This window comes from Urocampus carinirostris, chromosome 15 (assembly GCF_059441175.1).
Source record: "Urocampus carinirostris isolate Australia breed hairy pipefish chromosome 15, RoL_Ucar_1.0, whole genome shotgun sequence".
NCBI classification, from domain to species: Eukaryota; Metazoa; Chordata; class Actinopteri; order Syngnathiformes; family Syngnathidae; genus Urocampus; species Urocampus carinirostris.
In genome coordinates this window covers 34,280,221-34,307,636 of record NC_142363.1, presented here as the reverse complement: position 1 = coordinate 34,307,636, position 27,416 = coordinate 34,280,221, and the positions used below count along the sequence as shown (strand labels likewise).

The 27,416-nt window shown below is 38.7% G+C and overlaps 1 protein-coding gene across 2 annotated transcripts in view; it reads left to right on the top strand.

Annotated features, from left to right (window-relative positions):
- Positions 1-27,416, top strand: part of cdin1 (CDAN1 interacting nuclease 1) — a 123,621-nt gene that overhangs the window by 25,027 nt on the left and 71,178 nt on the right. For both annotated transcript variants that reach the window (XM_088354355.1, XM_088354354.1), the window contains 3 exons: positions 4,727-4,791; positions 8,339-8,399; positions 13,840-13,912. In XM_088354355.1, coding sequence (XP_088210481.1) covers positions 4,727-4,791; positions 8,339-8,399; positions 13,840-13,912 — 199 coding nt within the window. The remainder of the gene's footprint in view (positions 1-4,726; positions 4,792-8,338; positions 8,400-13,839; positions 13,913-27,416) is intronic.

The window sequence follows — 27,416 nt, the reverse complement described above, 5'->3', positions numbered from 1 at the left end:
TAGGAAAACTTATTGAAAATAAATGACTTTGACCTAAAATCTCTTCTACTCATACATACGAGTTCAAAAGGCTACGCATGTTACGCTTTTTAAAAATTCGTTTAAATTGGGGACCTTGAATTTGTCGCTTAGTGACGATTTAAATGCTGCATGAATTAACATTTGTTTGGAGATACAGTGGAACCTCGGTTCTCGACCATAATCCGTTCCAGAACCCTGTTCGAAAACCGATTTGTTCGATCACCGAAATCATTTTTCCCTTTAAAAATAATGTCAATCGTTTTAATCCATTCCAACCCCCTGGATGTTTACCTTGAATGTTTAATGTAAACATAAAGCTAACCCAGGCTAATCGTACGTCCGCGTTATCGTAATCTTCCGTACGAAAGATTACGCTAACGTGAACGTGTAAAAATAAAAAAATCAGGTCGTTTGCAAGTCATTTAGCACTCGGGTCTCCACAACAAGTGGTGAGCGGTTCATTGGAAAGGGGGCTCCGTTCCAACACCCTGAAAGTTGGGCTCCGTTCCAACACCCTGAATGTTTACCTTGAATGTTCAACGTAAACATAAAGCTAACCCAGGCTAATCGTACGTTCGCGTTATCGTAATCTTCCGTACGAAAGATTACGCTGAATTGAACGTGTAAAAATTTTAAAAAAATGGATAAAGAAAAGAATTATGAATAGGATTTGTGGTGGTCAGCAGAAGGCGCAGGCAAGATCAGACACTCGCACACCTCCTTCATATTTTGCGATTATTTCTTTCTTAAATGCAATAGTTGTACGCACTACTTTTCTTTTTTCACCTGTAGCAACTTTGCTGCTTGCACTGACTTTCTTCGGAGGCATAATTAGGGGCTAAAACACTTGGTACACCTATATTAAAAGCGAAAGCAAAATGAAGCACGTTCGCACGCGATAACAGTTGGTCACGAAAAGAGCGATCTACACCCGTACGCCGCTCAGCATCGCATCCTAGCGTACGCACTCACGCATTACCGGCGTTCGAACGCCGATTTTTTTTGACCGAACAGCGAAGCAAGAATTTCTCTATATTTTTGGTCGGACTCCGATTGGTTCGAACTGAGAGGCGTTCGAAAACCAAGGTTCCACTGTAACAGATTTTCCACTGAAACAGCATACAAACCTGTACAATCAGTTGGATTTCTAAAAATGTTTTATTCCTATGAACTTGGGGTCACAAACCCTTTGAAGCTGAGAGCTCCTTTTTTATTTCTGATTAGCGCAAAGTACTCCCAGTTCCATTTACATATGCAACAACAACTTGGTATGTTATTATTATGTTATTAGCAGGATTGCATACCTGTCAACCTGTACGTTTATTATGCATTTTAAGACGTGTACGACGTACGAGAAAATCTGTACAGAACAAGGCAAATTTGTCAATTATGGGTGCCATCCGGTATACACCGACTATCACGAAATGGCAAATCAATCAAGTCAAACGAGTTCGCCGCGGTAGCCTCTATCTCGGTATCGTTTTTTTCGTTGCAAACAAAGCGAGCGGTTTGATGCTACTGTGCGCATGCGTCTGCCGCCTGGGGATTTCCATGCATCATTCCGATCACACGAGAACAAACAACTTAGTTTTGATTTTTCTTTGGATACAATCATCAAGTCGCAATGGCCGAACCTGAATTAAAACGCCGTAAGTCATTCTGATCTGAAAACAACAGGCGGGGTTGATTGAGTCAATTTGAAATACATTTGGTCCTAAAAAAACATTGGATTTCATGTGGTAGTTGTGTAGTGAAAGGAAGTCCGTCTCTTTGTAAAGAAGTGGCTTTTTTGGCTCGACACATCAAAGAGAGCCGGGTCTCCAACGGCTCACTTGCTTTGATGCATTATACTACGAATTATGATGTCGTATAAAGAAGTTAAGAAAAAAAGGAAGTATAAAAGGAGAAAATGAAAAAAGTCAGGTTTGTGGTTATCCCTTTAATCAGTGTATTACCAACAATAATTTAATGTAGAAAATTAATTAATAATTTGAATGAGAAAATTCTACCCAATTATATTTGCATGTATTTTTTCCTTCTACAGTGAACGTCCAAGCGGCTTCCCTTTTGAACTTTTTTTTATAATAAACCTCATTCATGTCGAGCAACTCAGAATCTCACAACAAAATGTTCATTAACAATATATATGATATAACAAAACACATGTACAATATATCATGTTAAACTACATAAACACGTTTGAAAAAAAAAAATGGTGTAAGATTATTTTGTAAGGGAAAATACGACAGTTTGTAAGGGCATAGAGCCATTGAGGTTGACAGGTATGGGGTTGTAATATTTTTTTAATAACTTGTTTTTTTAAACAATGCTCTTGCCATTGAGGAGATTGCATGGTAATTCTGGACCATGCCGCACCCTCCTCCAGGAAACTTCTTGAAAAGAAATGACTTTGACCTTAAATCTCTTCTGCTCATACACAAGGGCTGAAAAGGCTACACATGTTTCTTTGTAATTCATTTAGACGGGAGAAACTTAAATCTGTCACTTAACGGCAGCTTCAATGCTGTGTGAATTAACTTTTTGTTGGGGTTGGCAGATTTTCCACTGAAACGGCATGCTATGAAGCAAAACTTCCTATAAAATCTGCATCACCAACCCTTTCGAACCTGAGAGCTACATTTCTGTTACTGGTAAACGCTAAGGGCTGCCAGTTTCATATGCATATACCAGTGTTGATTTGACCTGTGAAAAGTGATGTGTCCCGGGGACTCGCATGCTCAAAAATCTATGGGTCCCAACAGAGATCTATGGGTCCCCAAAATTTAGTGTGCTCCATTCCCTTACAAACTGTCGTATTTTCCCTTATAAAATACGAAAACATGTTTATTTACGTAGTTTAACATGTTATATTGTACATGTGTTTCCTTATATCATATATACCGTATTTTCCGCACTATAAGGCGCACCTAAAAGCCTTTATTTTTTTCAAAAGCTGACCATGCGCCTTATAATACAGTGCGCCTTATTTATGGATCAACATTAATCGCAAAGTCTTCCAACTAACTTGCAGCCGCCGACTCGATTTCCCCCCGAACGCCAAGTAGTACGTGGTGTATGCTGAGATTTATTTACCGGCGTTTCATTGGCTAACCAATGTGTCAATCATCGTTTGAATCGATCACTATTGGCTAAAGTTATTTGGAGGTCAAGGGACGGATCCTTTTTATCATTTACAGGCTGGCATTGGCTTAAACGGCAAAACAAAGCCTGCAATTGGCCAAAAAAGATGAATGTGAATAGCACGTTAGGTCGAACTACGACGGGGGAGGAAACAGTATTTTACTATTCTGTACTGTATTTGTAAATATTTTACTCTCCTGGATTTACTACACTCACGGATATAAGAGGACATTGGCTGCACATTATTATGAACACAACGACTTCGGTGAGCTACTCCCTGTTTTATATCATCCCTGTATCTTGTTTCAGACTGAACTCGATGTTTCTGTGATAAGCGGTGCAGATAATGGATGGAATGGAGTGTCTATTTTTAAATTAAACTTAATTCCAAGTGTTTATTGTCTTATGCACAGTAAAGTTGCGAGCGAAAAAGAAAATGGAAACTAAGGAATGGTTGGCATTTCTTGAATCCCAAGACTTTAACCTTCCGAATGATGGAACGATGCATTTGAGTGACATCGTACGCACACTGTTTCCGTACATGTCTGAGACACCTGTTTGCTTCTTTGCAAGCTTTGGGAATGTTAAGGGGGTAATAAGTTGGACTGAACTATCTGACTGTTTTGTCGACGTTCCCATTGTAGCGCCTTATAATCCGGTGCGTCTTATGTATGTCAAAAATAGGACCAAAAACTATTTTTTCGGGGTGCGCCCTATAACCCGGTGCGCCTTATAGTGCGGAAAATACGGTATTTTGTTAATGAACGTTTTGTTGTGAGACACTGAGTTGCTCGACATGAATGAGGTTTATTATTAAAAAAAAGAAGTCGCTTGGACGTTCAACGTAGAAGGAAAAAATACATGCAAATATAATGAAATATAATAATACATTTTCTTATTCAAATTATGAATTCATTTTCTGCATTCAATTATTGTTGGTAATATACTGATTGAAAGGGATCACCACAAACCTGTGTTTTTTCATTTTCTCCTTTTATACTTCCTTTTTTTCTTAACTTGTTTATACAACATCATCATTCGTAATATAATGCATCAAAGCAAGTGAGCCGTTTGAGAGCCGGCTCTCTTGAATGAGTTGAGCCGAAAAAGCCGGTTCTCTAAAAAGAGACGGACTTTTCACCACACAACTCGAGATCGGCGTGCAGACGAAAACTCGAACCGCGAGACCAAAACAACATCTGCCGGATCTGCCTGACGAAAAGTTTGGAGTGCGGTAAATGTTTGTTAAAAAACAGTAATCGGGTAATAATGACAATTTTGTGTCAAAAAAGTTGCGTCCCGGGGACGCACGTTGATTTGACACTATGCGTCCCCAGCAAAAATAATGCGTTTAGGACGCAGGGACGCGGGAAAACGAGAACACTGATATACAATAATTACTTGTTATGTAATGACAGTGTTATTACAATGTTATTACCAGGTTGTTGTTTTTTTTTATACAACAGAGGTCACCATTTGGTGCCAGCCAATAGACCTTTTTATTCACATGTTTTTGTACCAGTTCTCCTGTTTTTAATGATTTCTTTGGCTGTGGTCACAACAGAAACGAACCAAAAGGACCATCTGGAGGCACCATTCACCTGATGTCGTTGAAAGTCACTACCAAAGGTACGACTCGGGTTTTACCCCCTTCCCTAAATACTCACACTAGGCCAGGGACGTCAAACTCATGTTAACTCGGGGGCCACACGATAGAACAATGGCTCTCTTTCTCTCTGTGTGTCTTTTTAACTTCATTTGCTCTAACTTCCTTTTTTCCTTTTCTCTCTTTTCTCTTTCTCTTCCTACCCTTCGCGCTTTGTTTTCTCTTTTCTCTCATTCTGTCTTTCTATTTCTCTTTGGATTTCTTTCTTCCTCTCCCTTTCCTTTCCCCCTCTCACGACTTTTTATCTCTTGTTTCTCACGCTCTGTCCCTCTCTCTTTTTTTCTTTCTTTGTCCCGCCCTCTCTCCTTTTCCCTCCCTCTTTCTCTTATATCTTTATCTCCCTTTTCTTTCTCTTTCATCTTTTTGTTCTCTTTAATCTCTCTCTCTCTCTCTCTCTCTCTCTCTTTTCCACCCCTTTTCTCCCACTCTCTGTCTCTTTCTCTTTCACTCTGTGTCTCTCTTTTTCTCTTCCTTTGTTGCTCTTTGTTTCTTTCTCTCTCTGTCTTTTTAACTTATTTTGCTCTAACTTCCTATTTTCCTTTTCTCTCTTTCTCTCTTCCTACCCTTCACGCGTTCTTTTCTCATTTCTCTCCTTCTGTCTTTCTATTTCTCTTTGTATTTCTTTCTTCCTCTCCCTTTCTTTCCCCTTCTCTCACGACTTCTCTTTTTATCTCTTTTGTTTCTCACGCTCTCTCCCTCTCACCCTTTTTTTCTTTCTTTGTCCCGCCCTCTCTCCTTTTCCCTCCCTCTTTCTCTTCTTTCTTTCTTTCTCTTTAATCTACTAGTCCGGCCCCCGACAGAATGTTTGTTCTATCGTGTGGCCCCGGAGTTCAAATGAGTTTGACACCCCTGTTCTAGATGATAGCATCAGGTCACGGTGCCGATACAATGGCCCAGAACCCATTTCTCCAAGGACAGGAAAACAAAATCCAAACTGTTTTACATTGATAACATATGATTTAAGACAGTGCCCTTTATGAGCATATCCTCTGTTTTCCTAAAAGGCCATAGAAACTGAAACACATGAAAAAGAAGTGAACATTAACGTAAAAAATGCGTAACGTAACGTAATATTTTCCGTAATTGGCTAATCCTTATGATACTGGATAAGTCATTATTTTAAAAAGTAGCATCCATTATTTTGAAAAGTGAAGGTTTTGGGTTGCATTTATTAGAATTTATTTTTCAATCTTTTAAATTGACATCATTTCTATAAATATACGGGTGTAAACACAATTTTGTGCCCACCATTCCTTAAAAACTTGTATTTAAATGAGTTCACCATTTGTTCCAAATCTGATTTCTGTGTCAAACAGTTTCACTCTTCAGCTCCTCGATCTATTTATCTTTGGCGTTATAGAAAGCCAGTACTGTAACTGAAACTGAAACCGCATGCTGAATTGTTTTTTTAATGTTTTAAAATTTTTAAACACTGTTACTTTAAGCATCATTTTTATTTGAAAGCCCAAATGAGAAAGTCGTGTTCAAGTTAAGGCTGCACGATTTGGAAGGGGGAAAAAAAAGCCATTTTTCAGGCTTCCATTGCAATGTCGATGCGATTTTAGACTTTAAAAGTGCATTTTCTGTGCTTGTTTTGTTTTTGGGGAGAACTTAAACATACTGACATGCAAGCTGGCTTTTAGATGACGTTATCACCGACTGAGAGTATACAACTGTAAAAAAATAACACTTCTACAGAGTTGCAGTTAAAAAATTGTCTTTATTGTCATCATAAAGTACAATACAAATGAAAGGCTTCTTCTTTCAGTGTAAAAAAAAAGCAATTTAGAGAGGGGCTGGCTAGGTACAATCATTGTATATCAAATCTCAGGGTGAAGAGCATTTCTCAGCAACAAGGCCTGAATAGAGAAGGCTCTTGAACCTGCGAATTTCTTCTTGGCTCTTGGAATCACTAGTAGACCAGGATTTTGCGAGCAAAAAGCTGGAACACAGGGGAAATTAAAAATCTCAAAGATATGAGGGGGGGCAAGGCCTTGCATAATTTTGTATAATACCAATAGAACCTTATAATCACATCTTGACAGGAAACCAGTGCAGGTCAGCCGAAATTGGGGTAATGTAATCAAACATTTGTAAATATGTCACAAAAAACTGCAAACTAAAAGTTTTTGGATGTATTTCCTTTCAGCGCAGAGAGACGAATGTGTGAAGTGTTGCTAACTCCGCTCACCCAATCAAATTGTTCGTTGGCTAGCATTTGTGGGTAATTACAGTATGTTGTGTGGGTTTTTCTCATAAAGTGGCTCAACGGTGAAAATACGTTTTTCAATGAGCTTTAATACATATGATTCTTAAGCAATCTGTTGGTGGGACACTTTGACTTTGAAGCCTCGCTGCAGCATTTTGTGCCAGCTGTAGGCTTTTGACGCTGGACTTACCAGGGTTGGATAGGGTTACTTTAACTGGATTACTTTCAATTACTTTTGGATTACTCCAATACCAAATATGCTAATATGAATAAAATGATGACTCACAACACGCGGTAAGCTTTCTCTCCTGGCTTTTCTCTTTGATCTCTGGCAAAACTAACATAACATGCAACAGAAACAAAATGAAAATAAATCCAAAGAGCTTGCCAACATCATTTTTGCCGTTCCATGTATTCCGTTACTCCCCAAGCCTGCACAAAATTTAGTCATTTTATTCCTATTTAGTTTCTTTTGTCTTTTATTGGCACATTTGGTATTGGAGTAATCCGAAAGTGTTAAAGTTAGTCATTATAAAGACTCTTTAGTGGCTGTATTACTCAAATAAAAACATACATCAAGTTATAAAACTACTTCGTGATAGCTGCTGCCCATACATCCCGCGGCTGAATCCCTTGGCGAACAGACCTACCAAACCTTAGGCGTGGTTTATTATTTGTCAGTGAAAACAGGAAAAGGAACACACATGAGCACGACTTCACAATAAAAGAATATAAGATTGATAAACGTACAAAAGATGTAATTACACTAATGATTGAAACGTTACTTTATGTGTGTGTGTGTGAGAAAGATTGTTTTTATATTTAGGAATATAAAAACAAGTTATTTTCATTGCATTGAATTATGAGAAACGGCCAACTTTACAGAAAGTAATCCAGTTAAAGTAACCCTACCCAACCCTGTACATTACAGTAATTGAGGTAACAAACGCATGACTTATAATTTCTGGGACAGCATAGGGCCAATGTTTGCAGTGTTGCACAGATTACACCGTTGCACTACGTGACATTGCGATATTGATTCGATTTTGGTTGCTCGTCCCTAATTTAAGTTCTAAATAATGAGGAGGTAAAACCGTCTGTTCCGGCGGCAAGGGTTAACTAACCACATTCACGTCTGGCTTTGGGGGGGAAATTGGAAGCCCCCTTGGAGCAGTGCTCTAACCGCGTCAAGCGTGCCATATGCCACCCATGCCAAAGTCATCTGGGACATTAGCATGTCTCGGCTAGCCTCCGCTGTCTACTCGTCACGGCCGCTTTTGTTCTTCTTTTGTCGTTCGAAGGTATCTGAGCGAGGCCGCGGCACATCCCGCCTCACCCGTCTTGCTGGATTTGGCCAATGAGGTAATGGTTTAACCTACACCCTTCTCCCTCCTTCCCCTCGTTGATGTCCTTTCGCATCAACGACTATTTAGAGGTCGGCGGCGGTTTTTGATTTTCTCTCTTGTCTGTTAGTCATTACCAAAATTGCCCAAACGACGGGCTCCATTATCAATTATTTAATGTAATTAGCTCTCACCTCCGTCAAGCAGATGTGAAAATACTTTGTTGTGTTTCACGGCGCAATTTGTGGAAAATTGCGGCGGTGGCGGGCAAAGTGCAAACTGCAGACAGGTGAGGAGCGAAGGGTCAGCCCTTAATTCGGCCTTCTATCGCTTCGGAGCTTGTTTGATTTGACATGATGACGCAGGTTGCAAGTCGGGTTAAGTCGTAAAAAATACATACCGCACCCTTTGAGTTCAGAAAATGTCATATATTCTGGATTATATCACAAATAAACTGCCTTTAGTCATTTTCAAAGTGCTGAATATGGCTACAGGCTAATAGAATGCCTTTCCAAAATATTCTCATGTTTTGAGACGGGAGTTTTCGCCAGAATTGTAAATATTAAAACAATGAAAGCCTTGCCATTTTTCCATGAATTTGTGATAATTCCAGCAAATAGGACATTTTTGTTTTTCTTAACTCTATTAAAGAAATAGACGAAATAGATCGCATTATTTTCATTTTCTGAGACCTACATGTAAATATATATACCGTATTTTCCGCACTATATGGCGCACCTTCTAACCTGCTTATTGGGGGTATAAGGGGTTCAGTGTCTTACCCAAGGACACTTCGACATGTAACACCGACGAACCCTGTCTTAGTATTTGGCAGGGTTGGGTAGGGTTACTTTAACTGGATTACTTTCAATGACTTTTGGATGACTCCAATACCAAATATGCTAATAAAAGACAAAAGAAACTAAATAGGAATAAAATGACTACATTTTGTGCAGGCCTTGGGGAGTAACGAAATACACGGAACGGAAAAATGATGTCGGCAAGCTGTTTGGATTTATTTTCATTTTGTTTCTGTCGCATTTCATGTTCGTTTTGCCGGAGATCAAAGAGATCAAAGCCAGGAGAGAGAGCTTACCGCGTGTTGTGAGTCATCATTTGATTCATATTTAGTTTATTTTGTCTTTTATTAGCATATTTGGTATTGGAGTCATCCAAAAGTAATTGAAAGTAATCCAGTTAAAGTAACCCAACCCTGGTATTTGGTAGCACTGTATATATATATATGTTATATATCAGTGTCTGAAATAACATCTGCACGGACGCCCGGGTCAAACGTTTGATTTGAAAAAAAATAAAAAATGAAAACGAAAGATTTTTTTGTTGTACGCCCGACGTAAAAGATGCACACCCCGGGCGTCCGGCAGACGTTATTTCAGACACTGCTTACAATCTTTCTTTTTTTTCCACATAAGAGCAACAAATTAAACAATTAGATAAATGGTCCATGTCCCCAATGATTTGTAAAATCAGTGGCAGACACTAAAAGTATTTCTCAAATATTTTAATTCAATTAACTCAAACCACAGATACACCAAGAAACATGAAGCTTTTTGCTTAAGAGCATATCAAGCCTGCCTTTAGAAAAAAAAAATTTGAATCTTGTTGTTTTAATAGAGACTTCCGCTTTGTCTAATTGACTCTTTGTCCTTTTAACGTCAGTTTCATTTGTTACTCTCACCCTGGTATGACAATTAGAAGGCACCAGGAGAAAGGACACTCTTAATAAAAAGCGGATCAACTTTTCAATTTCAAAATAAAACTTGCAAGTGAGATTATATCAGTAGTTAAATTGTTCCATATAAACTTTAGTATTAGGTGACTAAAAACACTACTTTTTACCATAGGCAAGCTTTTAAAGCAACAGTGTTTATTATATAAAGATCCTAGTGTTGTAAAAATACTTTATTCATAGAAATAAAAAAAAACATACATTTCTTAGTTACCTGTGGGTTTTAAAATTCGTTTTTTTTTTTTTAACAATATACATTTTGAAGTATCTGACACGTTTGGTAGACAACTTTGGGCCACGAAAAACCCAAAATGAACATTTTGTCCCGGTGGTGCCACTTACCTCACACAGCTAAACCCTGTATGTTATGGTCAGACAATTTCCACTTTTTTTACCCCACGGTTTCCTTCTCTAGCCACTCATGTTAGTCACTCGGCTGCAAAGCTACGTCTCACTGATAATGTAAGCTTCTCCTGCTTTATCTTTCGGTGTCACTCGCCTTCTACAACTGCTCATGGGATTGAACGTTACCAATTTACATAATTCCGGCATCTTTGGCTTTTTCTCCCCCCCACTGTTTCCTTCTCTAGCCTATCATGTTTGTCACTTGGCCGGCTGGCTATGGCTCAGTGCTGGGATATGGCGCTTGTATTTTTGGATTTTGAGCTTTGTGTTTTTGTTTTATTTTATCTTCGTATTAATTCATTTTTTTTAGCGAAAAAGGAAAAGCGTGAGCCTAGTTGTTTTTTTATTTTCAAATTATTTTATATGTTTATTATATTTTGTAATTTTACCTTTTCCTAAAAGTAAACAAGTGAACATTATAGTAATTTATTTTTTAAATGTTTTAAATTGTATTTTATCCGTCTCTCTTTCTCTCTTTCTCTCTTTCTCATTTCTTTCTCTCTAATGTACTAGTCCGGCCCCCGAGAGAATGACTTTCTTTCCCCCTCTCTCACTATTTCTCTTTTATCCCTTTTGTTTCTCACATTCTCTCACATTCTCTCTTTCTCTCTTTCTTTCTCTCTCTCTTTCTCTCTCTCTTTCTCTCTTTCTCTCTTTCTCACTTTCTTTCTTTCTTTCTCTCTTTTTATTTCTTTCTTTCTTTCTCTCTCTCTCTCACTCTCTCTCTCTCTATATATATTTTTTTCTTGTGTGAAAATAGTTTTTAAACTTTTTCAAAAATGTTAACAGCAGCTTTTCCGTTCGCCTGCGGGAATGAATCCTTATTAATGCAAGAAAATATGAAAGTAGGCCTCCTAACCCTTACCCTAACCTCTTTGCTTTCTGTAGCATGTCTTTAAATGTACACGTTTAAGCTCCATTTTAATCTACAACCACCTCTAAAGGGGAGTAACTCAAATGTCATTCCAAAGTCAAACCTAAAAAACCCAAATCATCAATGATAAGACACAGCTAGCATCACGTAGCAGTCAGCATCCTTACTCAGCAGACTTCAAATACCGTCAGATTGATCCTCGGCGCCTTTCATGAAATATTTTGGTCAAAGCCGCTTCAAGACATTCCTGAGTATCCGAAAGCCTTTATGTTTAACTGACCTTTCCATAAAAAGTCTATATTGGGCATAAAACTGCAATATTCACCGGGGACATCTCGGGGCCAAAAGGGTCCGCTAGCAGTTTTCATCATTGTTAATCATTTCTCGCCGTTGGAGATATATCGTCCCATAAAGGGATGAAACTACATCAATTAGTGGTCTGAGAGAGCATGAGTGCTTGGTTTAAATGTTAAGTAGCGTATTAAAATGACAGTTAAATGCTTCATAGACGCTTATCTCCGAGACGGAGTCAGTCCTTTTAAAAAGAGGAAGAGAAAACCTTGCGTCAATTAAACAGAGAATGAATAATGACGGTTAGCTTTGAGGCGCCGCTGATCCATGTGAGCTCCTCTGATTTTAGATTAAGAAACACTCGGGTGCCGTTGACTGGTCCGCAATAAAAATTCTAATGTGCATTTAAATGGGAAGTACTGAAGCTTGAGTGACATACGTGCAATGTGAGGAAATGATGAACAGTTTAAAAAAAGTGAAAAATGGCTTCACAAACAATATTTTGGGGCGGAATCATCAGAAGCCTATTTTAGGAAACAAAGACATTAATCTATCCATTCATAGATCTACCTTTACATCTATATATCTAGAAATAGATGGATAGATAGATCTCTCCTTTTAGATCTACCTATTTATAGATTAATCGATCTCTACGGATCGTTCTATTTATAGATCGATCTGTAGAGATCGATCGTTCTATTTATAGGTATAAATCTATCAAACTATCTCTAACAATACATCTTTCTATCTCTAGATCTATTTATTGATCTATATCTAGAGATGTATCTATCTCTAGATATAGATTTAACTATTGCTTTATCTCTAAATATAGATCTATCTATCCATATAGATCTATCTCTAGAGATCGATCTATGAATAGGTGGATCTATCCTTAGAGATCTATCTCTAGATATAGATATATCTCTACATATAGATCTATCAATCTCTAGACATATATGGGTCTATTGACCTATCGACATATCCTTAAAAAAAGATATTTCGACCTATCAAACTCTCTCTAACAATCAATCTATCAAAGAATCTCTAACAATAGATCTATATTTATATCTCTAGATCTATATATCGATCTATATCAAGAGATGTATCTATCCTTTGATCTATCTGTAGATATAGATTTATCTATTGCTTTATCTCTAAATATAGATCTAGATATCAATCTATCGATATAGTGATCTATCTCTACATATAGATCTATGCAACGATATAGCTCTAGAGATAGATCTTTAACTAGAGATAGATCATTAGGTCTTTTTATCAATCTATCTCTAGATATAGATCTATCCTTTAAGATCTACCTATCTATAGATCAATCCGTAGAGATCAATCCATCTATACATAGATACAGATCTATCTATCCATATAGATTTATCCCTAGAGATCGATCTATGAAGGGGTAGATCTATCCTTAGAGATCTATCTATCGATCTATCTATCGATATATCTCTATATATAGATCTATCTATCAATCTCTAGACATATATGGGTCTATCTATTGACCTATCGATATATCCTTAGAAAAATCGACCTATCAAACTATCTCCAACAATCAATCTATCTATCTCTAGATCTATATATCGATCTATATCTAGAGATGGATCTACCCTTTGATCTATCCCTATATATAGATTTATCTATTGCTTTATAGATCTAGATATCAATGTGTTGATCCATCGATCTAGGGATCTGTCTTTACATATAGATCTATGGAACAATATAGCTCTAGAAATAGATCTTTAACTAGAGATAGATCGTTAGGTCTTTTTATCAATCTATCTCTAGATATAGATCTGTGTATTGATCTATCGATTTTCTACCTATCGATCTATCCCTAATTATAGAGCTATTGATCCATCTCTAGATATAGATCTACATAATGGTCTTTCTGTAGATATTGATCAATTACTAGATATACTGTATATCTAATCGATCTATTTCTAGGGAGGGAGAGGGAGAATTCATGCAAATAAGTTAAAATAATGATAACGACGTAGAAATGCCTCGGAAAAAAAAATGAAGTATGTATATTGAAAACTACTCAAGAAATTGGATCAAGAATTCATAAAATTGTGTATTGATGACGTATGTTACTTTCTTTTTGCTAATTCTCTCCTTTTCTAGGTGGATTTGTCTCCATCTTTAATGGCTCGCATCATCCTGGACCGTTTCCTCCAGGACTCGGAGGGCGTAGCACGTGAGTTTCCATTCTCCTTCTCAATCTCCGTCTCCATCCGTCTTCATCCGAGTCGTTTGTCTCCCAAACTCGTGTTTTCCTACGCGCCGTACACACGCCACGCAACAGATTTCCTGAAATACGTTTGAGGATGGAACGGTAGGAGGGCCGCCGCCCCTCAACTGCAGTCCGGATCAATGCTAGCTCACCTCATCAGTGTTATTTATACCGCGGCGCTCCTTCCCACTTCATCCTCACTTACATCCATCTAACGTACCTTTCCTCCTCCTTGCCGGATCCTCTCTGCAACCTGAGGAAATGGAGTGGGCGAAAAGCCACAAAATAAAAAAAGCAAACGGCGTCTCGGGAGGGCAGATGATGGATGAGCTGCCGGGGAAGTAAATTCCAGATGCTAACATTTTTGATGAAAAATGTTGTCCGGGTCTCATGTCAGAAATGTACATTCGGACGAGTGTTAGCTCCGAAGTACTGACGAGTTCTAGCAAGGACAGTTTATGGAAAGAGGAAAGTTAAACCCTACAAAGGTTAACTTGTCTTGTTTTAAGTAAACATTAGCTTACTTTATCAGAAAAACAATTGAAAAAAGCTAATAACTAAAACACACCTAAAATAAATCAAGTCATGTTTATTTGTATAGCCCGTAATCACAAAGAGTCTCAAAGGGCTGCTCAGGTTATTGCAAACCAGACTATTATTACAGACAATTGTGACACCATCCCCTGATCTAAAACCCACATGAGGGCAAGGAAAAACTCAAAAACCTCAACATGAGGAAAATGAAGAAACCTTGAGAAGCCAGTGTCTTCTTTTTTGTAATGTATTTTTTAAGATTTGCGCCACTGATTTTACAGAAAAAATACTAAATCGTTTTTGTCTTGTGAAAATGAAAAATATTTTAAAATGCGAATTAAGATACTGTAATCCCTTGTATATCGCGGTTAATTAGGACCAGATCCATCCAATTATCCACTCCGCCAGTCCCCACTTGGAGCAATAATCGATCGGGGATAATGGATTGTGGTTACACAGGTTCTATTCAACTGAAAAAATGGAAAATAAAAAAAGCCACCACGTATGACAATAAAATTGCTCTCTCGCACCCTGCCCTTAGCAATAGTCCCCTAGGAACAATGGATCACAGCTGCACAGTGGTTGTTATTAGAAAGCAGAAAGAACCAAAAAAGTGAGCCACCATGATACAAATTTCCTCCCTCAGCACTGCTCCCAGCAAGAGTTGACTGGGGATAATGGACCCCGGCCAAAACAGTGCAGTCCAGTTTAGTCCAGCCATAATGGCATGCTTCAGCAGCCCAACCTAAAAAAAAGTGCTATGCCAGATCCTGCTCTCAGTTATAATTGACCGCGGATAGTGGATCACAACCACAATCATTTCATTTTAGGCTGGCCAGAACAACATGCCTCTTGAAAAAGTGTCTTCTGGCGGTCTCTGTCCGCAGGAATATGGGATTGGGGATAAGGTATCACGGCTGCACAAGTGCAGTACATTTTGTGTGTAAACATGGTCATGGTTAAAAAAAAACACCCTTCTGGCCTGACAAAGTGAGCTCTGCCGGTCCCCGCTCGCAGAACATATGCAATTGAGAATAATCGATCCCTGATAATGGATCTTGGGCACACAAGTGCAAATTACTTTTTGGTGGACAGTACGGCAAAAAAAACAAATTTTTCTGAGGACTGACAAAATGCGCTTCTCTTGTCCTCGCTTGCAGCAATATGACATCAGGGATAATGGAACATGGCTCTACAAGTGCAGTTCATTTGCCTCTGGGCTTGACAAAGGTGCGCTCTGCCAGTCTCCGCTTTCAGCAATATGCAATTGGTGATATTAGATCGGAGCCAAACGAGTACATTTCGCCGTGGGTTTGACAGAACGGCAAAAAGGAGCTGAACAGGCCTGACAAAAATCCGCTCGGGGATAAAGTATTTCGGAATATTTTCACTAAGGCTGCAAAGTATGAAGCGCGGAAATAAATTGCTTTAATACCGGCGTATACCGTTGAGGGACAATTTAGATAGTAAATACACAAAAACAATTTTTGGGGGAGATAAGTCTTTTTCACGCGGCAAAATAAACACAGCATCGCAGTGTTGTCGATCTCTGAAGACGTGCCTTCGATTTAATCACCAAAGACTGGAAATAGGAAATGTGTTATTTTGAAATTCACCACAGCCGGGGCCATTCGTCAACGTCAAAGCGTGATTGCTTCGGACCCCCAGCGCCGTTATCCCCGCTTGTCAAAGGCGTGGATTGCGGAAGCGCTCGTTCAGCCGAGAGATGCAAGCAATCTCGGATCATATTAGATGGCTTCCCTGTATTGCTATACAGGGAAAGTGAGATTTTTTTCCCCGATTATTGGTCATATTGAAACGCTTCTTTATTTATCTCAATGCAGTGTCTGTACGGGTGCTTGAAATCCTTGAAAATGATTGAATTTTAATGTCGCGTTCTCAAGGTCAGGAAAATGCCCTTCTGGTCGCACCTAAGAGGACAGCTCTATTTAGAAAACCGGTTCTATTAGCTCGGCTACTAAACGGCTCCTCGGATATTTTGTTTTTTTAACAAAATATCCATCTATCTACCCTGGTCATATCCCTCGAGAAGGGTGACTGACAGGAAGACAAACACCTACAAAAACAAAGAAAATTAAAAAAAGGGAAAACGTAGCAAAAAACACACAATATATTCACTATACCAGTGAATATTATTTATAATAATAATAATAATACATTAAGCACTAAATTATTTAACAATTAGTGATTTCATGTTTTACAGATGATCCCTTAAAACCCATGAAATATAAATTCATATATTCACAGATCTACAAAAGAAATTCTAGTCAAAAACGTAAAAATATGCAAAAATCATAAATTAAGATAAGTAAAACAAAAAGCAAAACATCAGCTTCAGAAAAAATGTAAAATATGTTTTCTTTGTTTTATTTAACTACACATATGCATTTTATACATTACTGCGGATGCACAACTTCCCTTATTCAGGATATTTCTATGCCACAAAGCACTGTGGGATTTGGAGTATAGAGACGAATGATTCACGCAAACTCCAGCTTACTTGATAAAAAGCCTCATATGTCTTGGTTAATTTCTAGGACATATTTTCATTTTGTTTTCCTCCCTCGCGATGAAAAAGCAACAGTCCATATATCATAAATGCAACAGTTATATCCATCATTATTTAGTGTAAGTCCATGATTCTGGAAAGTCACATATAGTCATCTCCAAACAGAAGAGCAGCTTCAGCGACAGACTGCTGTCACAATCTTGTTCCACGGACAGACTGAGGAGATCATTTCTTCCTCATGCCATGAGGCTCTTTAACTCCATCCGGGGAAGTAAAAGCCCACATTAAACCCCACGCCCACATTTGCACATTACCCTATTTTTGTTTCAGTGTGTATTTTCCGTAGCACTATTTAAATACTCTACACATTACATTGGGTATTTTTGTATTCTATATCTTTTATTTTATTTTTCAACACAAGGATACTGTTGGAAGTGTGAATTTCTCTATAGGGATGAATAAAGTATCTATCCATCTATTTATCTATCTATCTATCTATCTTGTAAAGCACCACTTCTAAAAAGACAGGATGCAGCAATAGAGCATACTTTTGGCTTCAACAAGCACAGTACTTCATTGAGACAGTTGTATCCATCTATATGTATTGTAAGTCCATGTTCCTTTAAGCTACGTACAAGACCAACTTGAAGCAAGAGCAAACTAATATGATACTTTAATTTGGTAAGTAACATGAATGAAATCTATCCTTTATTCAATATGTTATTGCAAAATTATCATCATTACATTTCTGAACAGTTTAAGTTGAAGATTAAGCTCCTAGTCCAATTAGCAATTAGCTTACAGGCTACTTCAGACCTAGCGCCATTCTATTTTCCATACTCTTCCTTCTTCTCGTCCTGCAAAGATCAATAAACTTCTATATGAGGGACATTAACCTCGATGGGGTGGAGAAGAGGGGGTTCCTGTCCTTTTCTTCTTTTTTTTAATTCTCTCCATTCCCTTTTGCATTTAAGAGACGTCGCAATGGTGCCTTTGGGTGCAGGAAATATACGTACAATCACCCGTGCCCGATCGATAGCCACTTTCAAATTGTTTTCCCTGTTTTGTTTTGCGCGTCACCGTGACAACCAATTCCCCCTTCTCTCTTTTAGTTCTTTCCGCAAAAAATGGAGGAGAACGGAATACGATCCCCCGGTCTTCTAAATAAATCGATGCGTTCAAAGCATTTTAGGGTGTATTGAATATGATATCAGCAATCATAATGATCCTTGTCTTGTAGAAGCTGATTTGTCCCAGTTGGGAAGGGAAAGGTCATGTGAGAAAAAAATCTGTGAAGGACTTTAGCTTTAGCAATTTAGAACAATCTCTGCAACTTTGAAAAAAATACCCTATAGCAAGGGTGGGAAGACTAGGGCCCGAAGGTTTTTTTATACATTATAATAGAGTTGGGTGATATAATGATATTAAATCCTGAAGGATTTCAGCATTTGGTGTTGGTGAATAGTGTCGCTTTAAGGCAGGAGTCGACCGGGTTTATAAGGGTGCTTGAAATCCTTAAAAATCCTTGAATTTTAATGTTTTGTTTTCAAGGTCTGGAAAATGCTTTAATTTTGGGGGAAAAAAGTGCTTACAGTGCTTGAAATTATTGCCATTTTTCTTGTCAGTCTGTTTCCATAGACCACGCAATCAATGTCAACCGCCACCGCCCCCTACTAGTCGCACCCAAGAGGACAGCTCTATTTAGAAAATCCGAAAATCAGCTCCCAAATGGCACCTCAGATTCTTTTGTTTTTTTTAGTGATATGTTATCAAAAATAATAAAATGCCCCAAATTATTTAGTAATTAGTTATGTCATATGGTTTGCAGGGGATTCCTGCAAATCACGTGAGATATGAAATTAATATTCACAGTTCTACAAAAAAATAAGTAAAATACAGCTTAGCTTTTTTAAACACTGAACAGATTTAAAGTTGAACAACACCACAAAATCCCTGAAAATGCAAAACAGTAAGAGAAAAAAGAAAACTATTAACTCTTAACTGCTAAAAATAATTGATAATAAGCAAAAAAAAACATTATATATATTAGACACAGATTCTCTCAAAAACACGCAAAAAAAAATAATTAAGTCAAGACAAGTTATGTTTATTTGTGTTAATCACAAAAAGTCTCAAAGGGCTGCACAGATTATTGCAAACCACAGACTATTATGACACCAGCCACTGATCTAAAACCTACATGAGGGCAGATAATACACAGATATTGTCAACATAAAATGTAGGTTATTCAAATGCTGTAGAATAGTGACATCCATTCTTTTATCTCAGTGAGGCAGGCCTCCAAATTTCCACAGTTTAGAGTGGCAGATTCCTCCATCAGAAGATAGAGTTCAGTGTCATCTGCATAGCAATGAAAACTGATATTACACTTATATCACCTAATGGAAGCATGTCAATGCTGAAAAGAAGGGGGCCAAGTACTGAACCCTGCGGAACACCACAGGTAACACTAAAGGGCTCAGATGTCATTTCACCATATTTAACACAGTGCGTTCTATCTGAGAGGTAGGATCTTCTTGAGAGACCAATCCAGTTAAACAAAAAGCAAAAGCTCACCAGTCGATTGAAAGATAGAATGCACTCTGCTTCGGAGCAATTAGTATTATCAAAATAAGTGCAATTTTGGCTCATTTTTCTGCGTTTTCGACCTACAGTACTTTCTTCTATTTTTGTCCTTCGTATTGAAATCAAATATTATCCAACACCCATAGAGCCTTTTCCGCGTTAAAATGTAAATGTAAATTGTCTGCATTTATATAGCGCTTTTCAAGTCACTGAAGACCTCCCAAAGTGCTTTACAGTGTGCTTCACACTTTTCCCATTTCCCCACTAACTAACCGAAAGCAGCGTCAGCCATGCAAGGCAACTACCTGCTATCGAGGGCATTAGGGATTTGGTGTCTTGCCCAAGGACACTTCGACATATAACAGCCACACCTGATGCGGTTTTTAGCCAAATTGTTTATCGGATCATGTCACCATTCAAAATAGCGATTATAATATAGTTAGCTAGTGATTAGGAATACAGTATTTACTAATGAGGGGAAATAAAAGGCGAATTGTGAAATGCGGCAGCCACCGACTTGGGTAATTTGGATGTAAACGATGGGATCCGGCACCCCACCAATCAACAGCGGGTTCCTTCGAGACACTTTTTTCCCTCTAATAATTGGTCAATATGTTGTTGTTGACTTCAAATTTGTGGAATGTAAACAAGTGTGACGTAGCCAAAATGTGTGTGCATTGTTGAAAGAGAATGACTGAAAAATATCATAGATAGGAACAGCTCAAAATAGCACAAAGTATGTGCTAGCAGCAAGAAATGCTCGGTGGCTGAGACCGGGAGGTTCCCGGTTCAAGTCTCAGCCAAGTCATACATAGTCAAGTCAAGTCATGGTGATTTGTGACGCCCTTAATCACAAAGAGTCTCAAAGAGCTGCACAGATCAAAGACTATTGCAAACTACAGACTATTATGACACCATCCCCTGATCTAAAACCTACATGAGGGCAAGGAAAAACTCAAAAAGCTCAAGTCATGATTACTTGTTTGGCCCATAATCACAAAGAGTCTCAAAGGGCTGCATAGATCAAAGACTATTGCAAACTACAGACTATTATGACACCATCCCCTCATCTAAAACCTACATGAGGGCAAGGGAAAACTCAAAAAGCTCAAGTCATGTTTACTCGTTTGGCCCTTAATCACAAAGAGTCTCAAAGGGCTGCACAGATCAAAGACTATTGCAAACTACAGACTATACATAAGACTTACTAACATTGGTACCCATTGCCTCCCTGCATTGGGGTTTGGAATTGGGGGGTTTGGTCACCTCATGACTCCCAACACATAAGTTGGGTTCAAATGGACCCATGAGAATCTCATTGTAAGAACGTGGTACCATTAAAACTGAAACTAGCGACTATATGTTTATATTATCCTCAGAGTCAATGACATATGTTTTTTTGGATCAGCGCTAGATTTTTAGTTGAATTTATCTATGTAAAGGTGTTACGAACCCTAGGTCTTGAACCCAGGGTTCGCGAGCCACATATGGCTCTCTTCATGGGTACATATGGCTCGGGGATACATTTATTGATCTGGGTTGTGTTGATGACTATCTGTAAGGTTCTTCTGTCCACTGCCTTGCTTCCATTTTAGCACACCACAATGCTGTATCTTTTAGTGCCAGTCTCGTAAAGAATGTTCACTGTGTTGTTATCAATGACAAGAAAGACAATGCCATTGTATTTTACTCCAAAAGAATTGCAGAGGTAGATCTGGCCACACCGAGGCTATAGGTCAGGCCATTATAACGGGGCAGAACTTCTCTCATGAAAGGGAGTAATTAGCAGACTTGTCAAGTGGATTAACACAGCTCTGCTCGTGTCCTCTTACTCTCATTATTTTGACACGCAGGCAAACGGCTCTCCCGAGTTTGACCGGACGCCATCGACCAAACACCGCCGCCGTTCGGAATAGATCAAAAGGAGCCTGGAAACATTCTCCCGGTGTTAACATCAAACGTGGGACATTTATAACCTGGCGTACCGGGGCTTCTGTAAAGGAATGCGACAATAAATCCTGAGGGCGCTCCAATCGCACAGTTACAAAACAGGCGGAGAGCAATCTAATCTGAGGCCGGGCCTTGGGAAAATGGAAAAGGTCAAATAGCTAGCAAAATTGCCTCCTCCAGAAAGAGAGCGAGAGCGCGGGGAAAAGTATGTCTAAATCGAGAGAGCCTGTCAAAGAGAGGAGTAGAAAGAGGGATGATGAGATTGAGGCGGCTGGGGAAGGGGCGACTGACAATAGAAATCCCGCGGTATGGATTCCAGGGAATTCTATTACCATATCTTCGAATATTGTAGACAGGGGTTTTTATCGACTTTTGGAGAAAATATGAGGTGTTTGCTAGAATTCAGGCTCCTACTCCATTCGATATTGAGATGAATTACGGGAGACCAACGGACATCACAGGCTCTACTATGCATCCCTGTTAGAAATTGTTGAAAGACTAATTGATCTAAATGAACAAAACATGAAAGTACAAAGACGACAAAAATATAAATTCGACACGTGTAAGGAACAACAACGAAAGTGCTATAACGAAAAGAACATTTAATATAATGAAGGTACACAGACTTGCTCCAGTCTAACAAAAATAGATAAAGTAAGATTATATAGGATATGTTATGGTACTAGCTAGCTATAACTGAACAAAATGTGAAAGGAGCTGAAGCACTGCATATATTTAAACACAAAATTCAGCTGACCAAAATATAGGAGAAATATAGGATGTGTTGGCTCTCTGACTAAACAGGAAAGGAATTCAAGGCAGGATTAGATAGATCACTAACTGAACAAAACATAAAAGGGGAACAATGCAGGATATTTTGGGACACTGTTTCTTACTGAACAAAACATGAAAGTGAGACAACACAGGACATTTTGGAACACTAACTGAATAAAAACAATACAGGTTGTTTTGGAACACTAATTCTCATTAAACCAAAATGTTAAAGCCAAAGATATATTATGTTGAGACACTAACACGAACTGAACAAAACATGAAAAGAAAACAATGGAGGGTATGTTGCAACCCGAACTAAAAAAAAACTTTGATTTAGACAACAAAGAACATTTTGGAACATTGACTAACTCAACAAAAACATGAAAGTAAGACGAGGGATTCTATGTTGGAATAGTAACTGAACAAAAACAGAAAAGAATGATCACAATGGATATGTTGGCTGACTCCAATTGAACAACAACATTAAAGAAAGGCAATGCAAGATATGTATACACAATAACTAACTCAATACCATAATTTAGGATACTTATACGCTAACTGAACAAAAACATGAAAGGAAGACTACGCAGGATATGTAGGGAAACTAATTATAACTGAACAAAACTTAAATCTTTGCGTTGGAGCACTAACTAAACCAAAACAAGAAAGAAAGGCAGGTGATGTTGGAACTCTAACTACCTTTAACCCAGGGGTGTCAAACTCATTTTAACTCGGGGGCCACACGATAGGACAAACATTCTGTAGGGGGCCGGACTAGTAGATTCAAAAGAAAAAGAGATGAAGAAATAAGAGAAAGAGGGAAGGAAAGGGGGAGCAGGACAAAGAAAGAGAGAGGGAGAGAGCATGAGAAACAAAAGATAAAAAGTCGCGAGAGAGGGGGAAAAGAAAGGGAGAGGAAGAAAGAAATCCAAAGAGAAATAGAAAGACAGAATGAAAGAAAAGAGAAAAGAAAGCGCAAAGGGTATGAAGAGAAAGAGAAAAGAGAGAAAAGGAAAAAAGGAAGTTAGAGCAAAAGAGGTTAAAAGACAAAGAGAGAGAAAGAGACAAAGAGCAACAAAGGAAGAGGAAAGGAGAGACACAGAGAGTGGAAGAGACAGAGGAATAGTGGGAGAAAAGGGGTGAGAGAGAGAGAGAGATACAAGTACAGTGTCTTTGCGAGAGGCACCTGCCTTTGGCAACATCAAGTTGACATATTTCAACCTGCAGCTTGTTTTTGTCTTGCGCTTCTCTGAGTGTTGTCTCGCGGGCCGGATTCAATCCCTTAGCGGGCCTGATCTGGCCCGCGGGCCGCCTATTTCGCACCTTTGCTCTAACCCTTCAAAAACAGGAGAGAAAAACTGGGCAAAATATGTGACAATTACTATCTCTAAATGAACAAAACATGAAAGTGAGACAACTCAGCACATGTTACTAGAACATGGTCGAAATTCAACTGAAAGCACTAAAACAAAGAACACAGAACGTACAGACAATGACCATTTTATATTCCCTTTATTAAGAGTCTACTTCATCAAACACTCAGAATCAAACAGGTTCTACACATGCGTCAAAGCGCCCACTGTAGTTCCTTCCGTGCATATTCTAAATCTCCTCCGATCCCCCTCCGCCAAAATACCCTCCATTTTCTATTTGAGGAAGCATTTAAAAAGGAGTAAATTGGAAAATCAAACGAGGAGGGGGGCGACGGCGGAGATTTGCCGAGCTGTCGTCCGGCGTCGGGGAAACTCATCCATCACGTCGGGCGAGTAGTCAATTCCCAGAGTATCTGTAAATGTTTTCAGATATTAGCCAATTTATATGCTCCCGGATTCATCATGGAAAATCAGCTTTAGCACGGCGCACATTATCAGGCCCCGTCTTTCCCTTGCTCTGTGAAGTTTGATGAACGAGTGCCACCACCCCCCTCTTCTTCATCCCATTCCGATACCCACATTTTTGTTTTTTACTCTACTAGTTGAGACACCTGAACTCTGAAAACCCTAAAAAATTGTGTTTATCCCTATCAGGACCGTAAAAATTATAATTCATGCGTTTGTTACCTCCAGTCTCTATGACTGTAATGCACTATTCTCCGGTCTCCCGAAGTCCAAAATCAAGAGCCTTCAGCTAGTACAAAATGCTGCAGCGAGGCTATTAACTAAGACAAGAAAGTTTCATCACATGACCCTGATTTTAGCTAACTTGCATTAGCTCCCTGTTAGCTTAAGATGTGAGTTTAAGGTTCTGTTGGTCAGGGTTGGGTAGGGTTACTTTAACTGGATTACTTTCAATTACTTCTGGATGACTCCAATACCCAATATGCTAATAAAAGACAAAAGAAACTAAATATGAATCAAATGATGACTGACAACACGTGGTAAGCTTTCTCTCCTGGCTTTGATATCTTTGATCTTCGGCAAAGTAACATAAAATGCGACAGAAACAAAATGAAAATCAATCCAAACAGCTTGCTAACATCATTTTTGCCTTTCCATGTATTCCGTTACTCCCCAAGCCTGCACAAAATTTAGTGATTGTATTCCTATTTAGTTTCTTTTGTCTTTTATTAGCATATTTGGTATTGGAGTCATCCAAAAGTAATTGAAAGTAATCAAGTTAAAGTAACCCTACCCAACCCTGCTGTTGGTAGTATACAAAATCATGCATGGACTTGCTCCCTCATATCTTTCAGATTTAATTTCCCCCTATGTTCCAGTAGGTAGCTTTCGCTCTGAAAATGCTGGTCTATTAATGATCCCGAGAGCCAAGAAGAAATCCGCAGGTTCGAGAGCGTTCTCCATTCGGGCCCCGGTGCTGTGGAATACTCTTCCCCCTGAGATTCGATCTGCAACCCCAGTGGAAATGTTGAAATCTAAGCTTAAAACACACTCCTATTCTATAGCATATAAATAACCTATATTTTATGTTGACAATATCTATGTATTATTTGCCCTCATGTAGGTTTTAGATCAGGGGATGGTGTCATAATAATCTGTAGTTTGCAATAGTCTTTGATCTGTGCAGTCCTTTGAGACTCTTTGTAATTAAGGGCATCACAAATAAACATAACTTCACTTGGTTTGACCACCAGCCACCGAAATTGCCTAGTAAGAAATGTTGATCCCACTGATTTACTAAACCTAACCCGTAACCTAACCCACACAAGAACCACAAACGTGTCTGGTGATGTCTATTGGTCCTGACAAGGATGACAACAAATAGGAAAATTATTTAAAAAAGGTCTAAATTACAAGTACACACACATTCACTCATTTTATATTCTCTTCTGTTCGACCCAATTCAACTCCTAACTCTTTTGCTCTAACTTCAACCATTGGATTAGCTAAGCGTAACCCTTAACATATAACAAGAAAGGGTTTCTTAGACCTAAACTCTCATAGGTTTGGGGTTACCTATTCTAAGCCTGAAAAGGGGTCTGCCAATATTCCATATCTCCTAAATAGGATAATGGATAGACACTCATTTTTCCAAAGTCTTGATCACACCTGAAATCTTAACCCCCAAATTGTCATGTTAGGACCACAAAAATGTGTGAATAACAGCTACTGGTTCCGACAACGATTCGATAAAAATGGTCCTAGGAAGGTCTCAAATATGATTATACACACTTACAATGTGTTTTTCATTCCATTGACATAATGCATTGCCTAGCGCCATTTTCCCAACTAACCATCAGAACAGCTTGCCTAAACCTTACCCTTAACCAAAGTCTTCATCAAACCAAATGGTTTTGTATACCACCAACAGAACCTTAAAATCACATCTTAAGTTAACAGGGAGCCAATGCAGGTTAGCTCAAATCGGGTCATGTAATCAAACTTTCTTGTCTGAGTTAAAAGCCTCGCTGCAGCATTTTGTATTAGCTGCAGGCTCTTGATTTTCGGGAGACCGGAGAGTAGTGCATTACAGTCATCGAGACGGGAGGTAACAAACGCGTGAATTATAATCTCCGCATCCGACTGAGACACCATAGGGCGAATTTTAGCAAGTTTGCCTAGATGGAAAAAAGCTGTTCTAGTAATATTCTTTACATGTGTTTGAAAGGACAGATCGGGGTCAAATATGACACCTCAATTTTTGTCTAAGTCACTCTGGGTGATATTAAATTTGTCAATGTTCAGAGCAGTTTTTGAGAACAAGTCACGGCATTTAGATTGACCAATAACTAACATTTCGGTCTTTTCAGAGTTAAGGCGCAAGAAGTTGAGTGACATCCATTCTTTAACTCAGTGAGGCAGGCAAGTGTGGCAGATTCCTCCATCGGAAGATATAGTTGAGTGTCATCTACGTAGCAATGAACCTTGATGTTATACTTGTGAATAATATCACCTCATGGAACATGTAAATTCTTGAAAGAAGGGGGCCAAGTACCGAACCCTGCGGAACACCACTGTAACACTGAAGGGCTTAGATGTCATTTCGCCATATTTAACACAGTGCGCACTATCTGAGAGGTAGGATCTGAACCAGAGGAGGACGATTCCGGAGAGAGCAATCCATTTTTCCAACCGTTCTAGTCAGATATTATGGTGCACAGTGTCAAAGGCAGCACTAAGGTCCAGCAGCAGCAAAAATGATGTTGCAAAGCTGTTTGGATTTATTTTCATTTTGTTTCTGTTGCATTTTTTGTTAGTTTTGCCGGAGATCAAAGAGCTCAAAGCCAGGAGAGAAAGATTACCACGTGTTGTGAGTCATCATTTGATTCCTATTTAGTTTCTTTTGTCTTTTATTAGCATATTTGGTATTGGAGTAATCCAAAAGTAATTGAAAGTAATCCAGTTAAAGTAACCCTACCCAACCCTGATCATTGGTGACCTTAATCAGTGCTGTCTCAGTAGAGTGGTTAGCCCTGAATCCTGATACGAAAATTCATTCAGCTGCTGTGCCACCACTTTTTCAAGTACTTTAGAAAGAAACGGTAGGTTTGACAAAAGTCTATAATTACATAAGCTTTCTGGATCAAGGTTGTTCCCAACAATGATGAAAAAAAAACGAGAATAGGTCCTAGGAAGGTCTTAAATGCAAGTACACACACTCCACAGTGGGCATGTAGCGGAAATAGCTAACATCCTG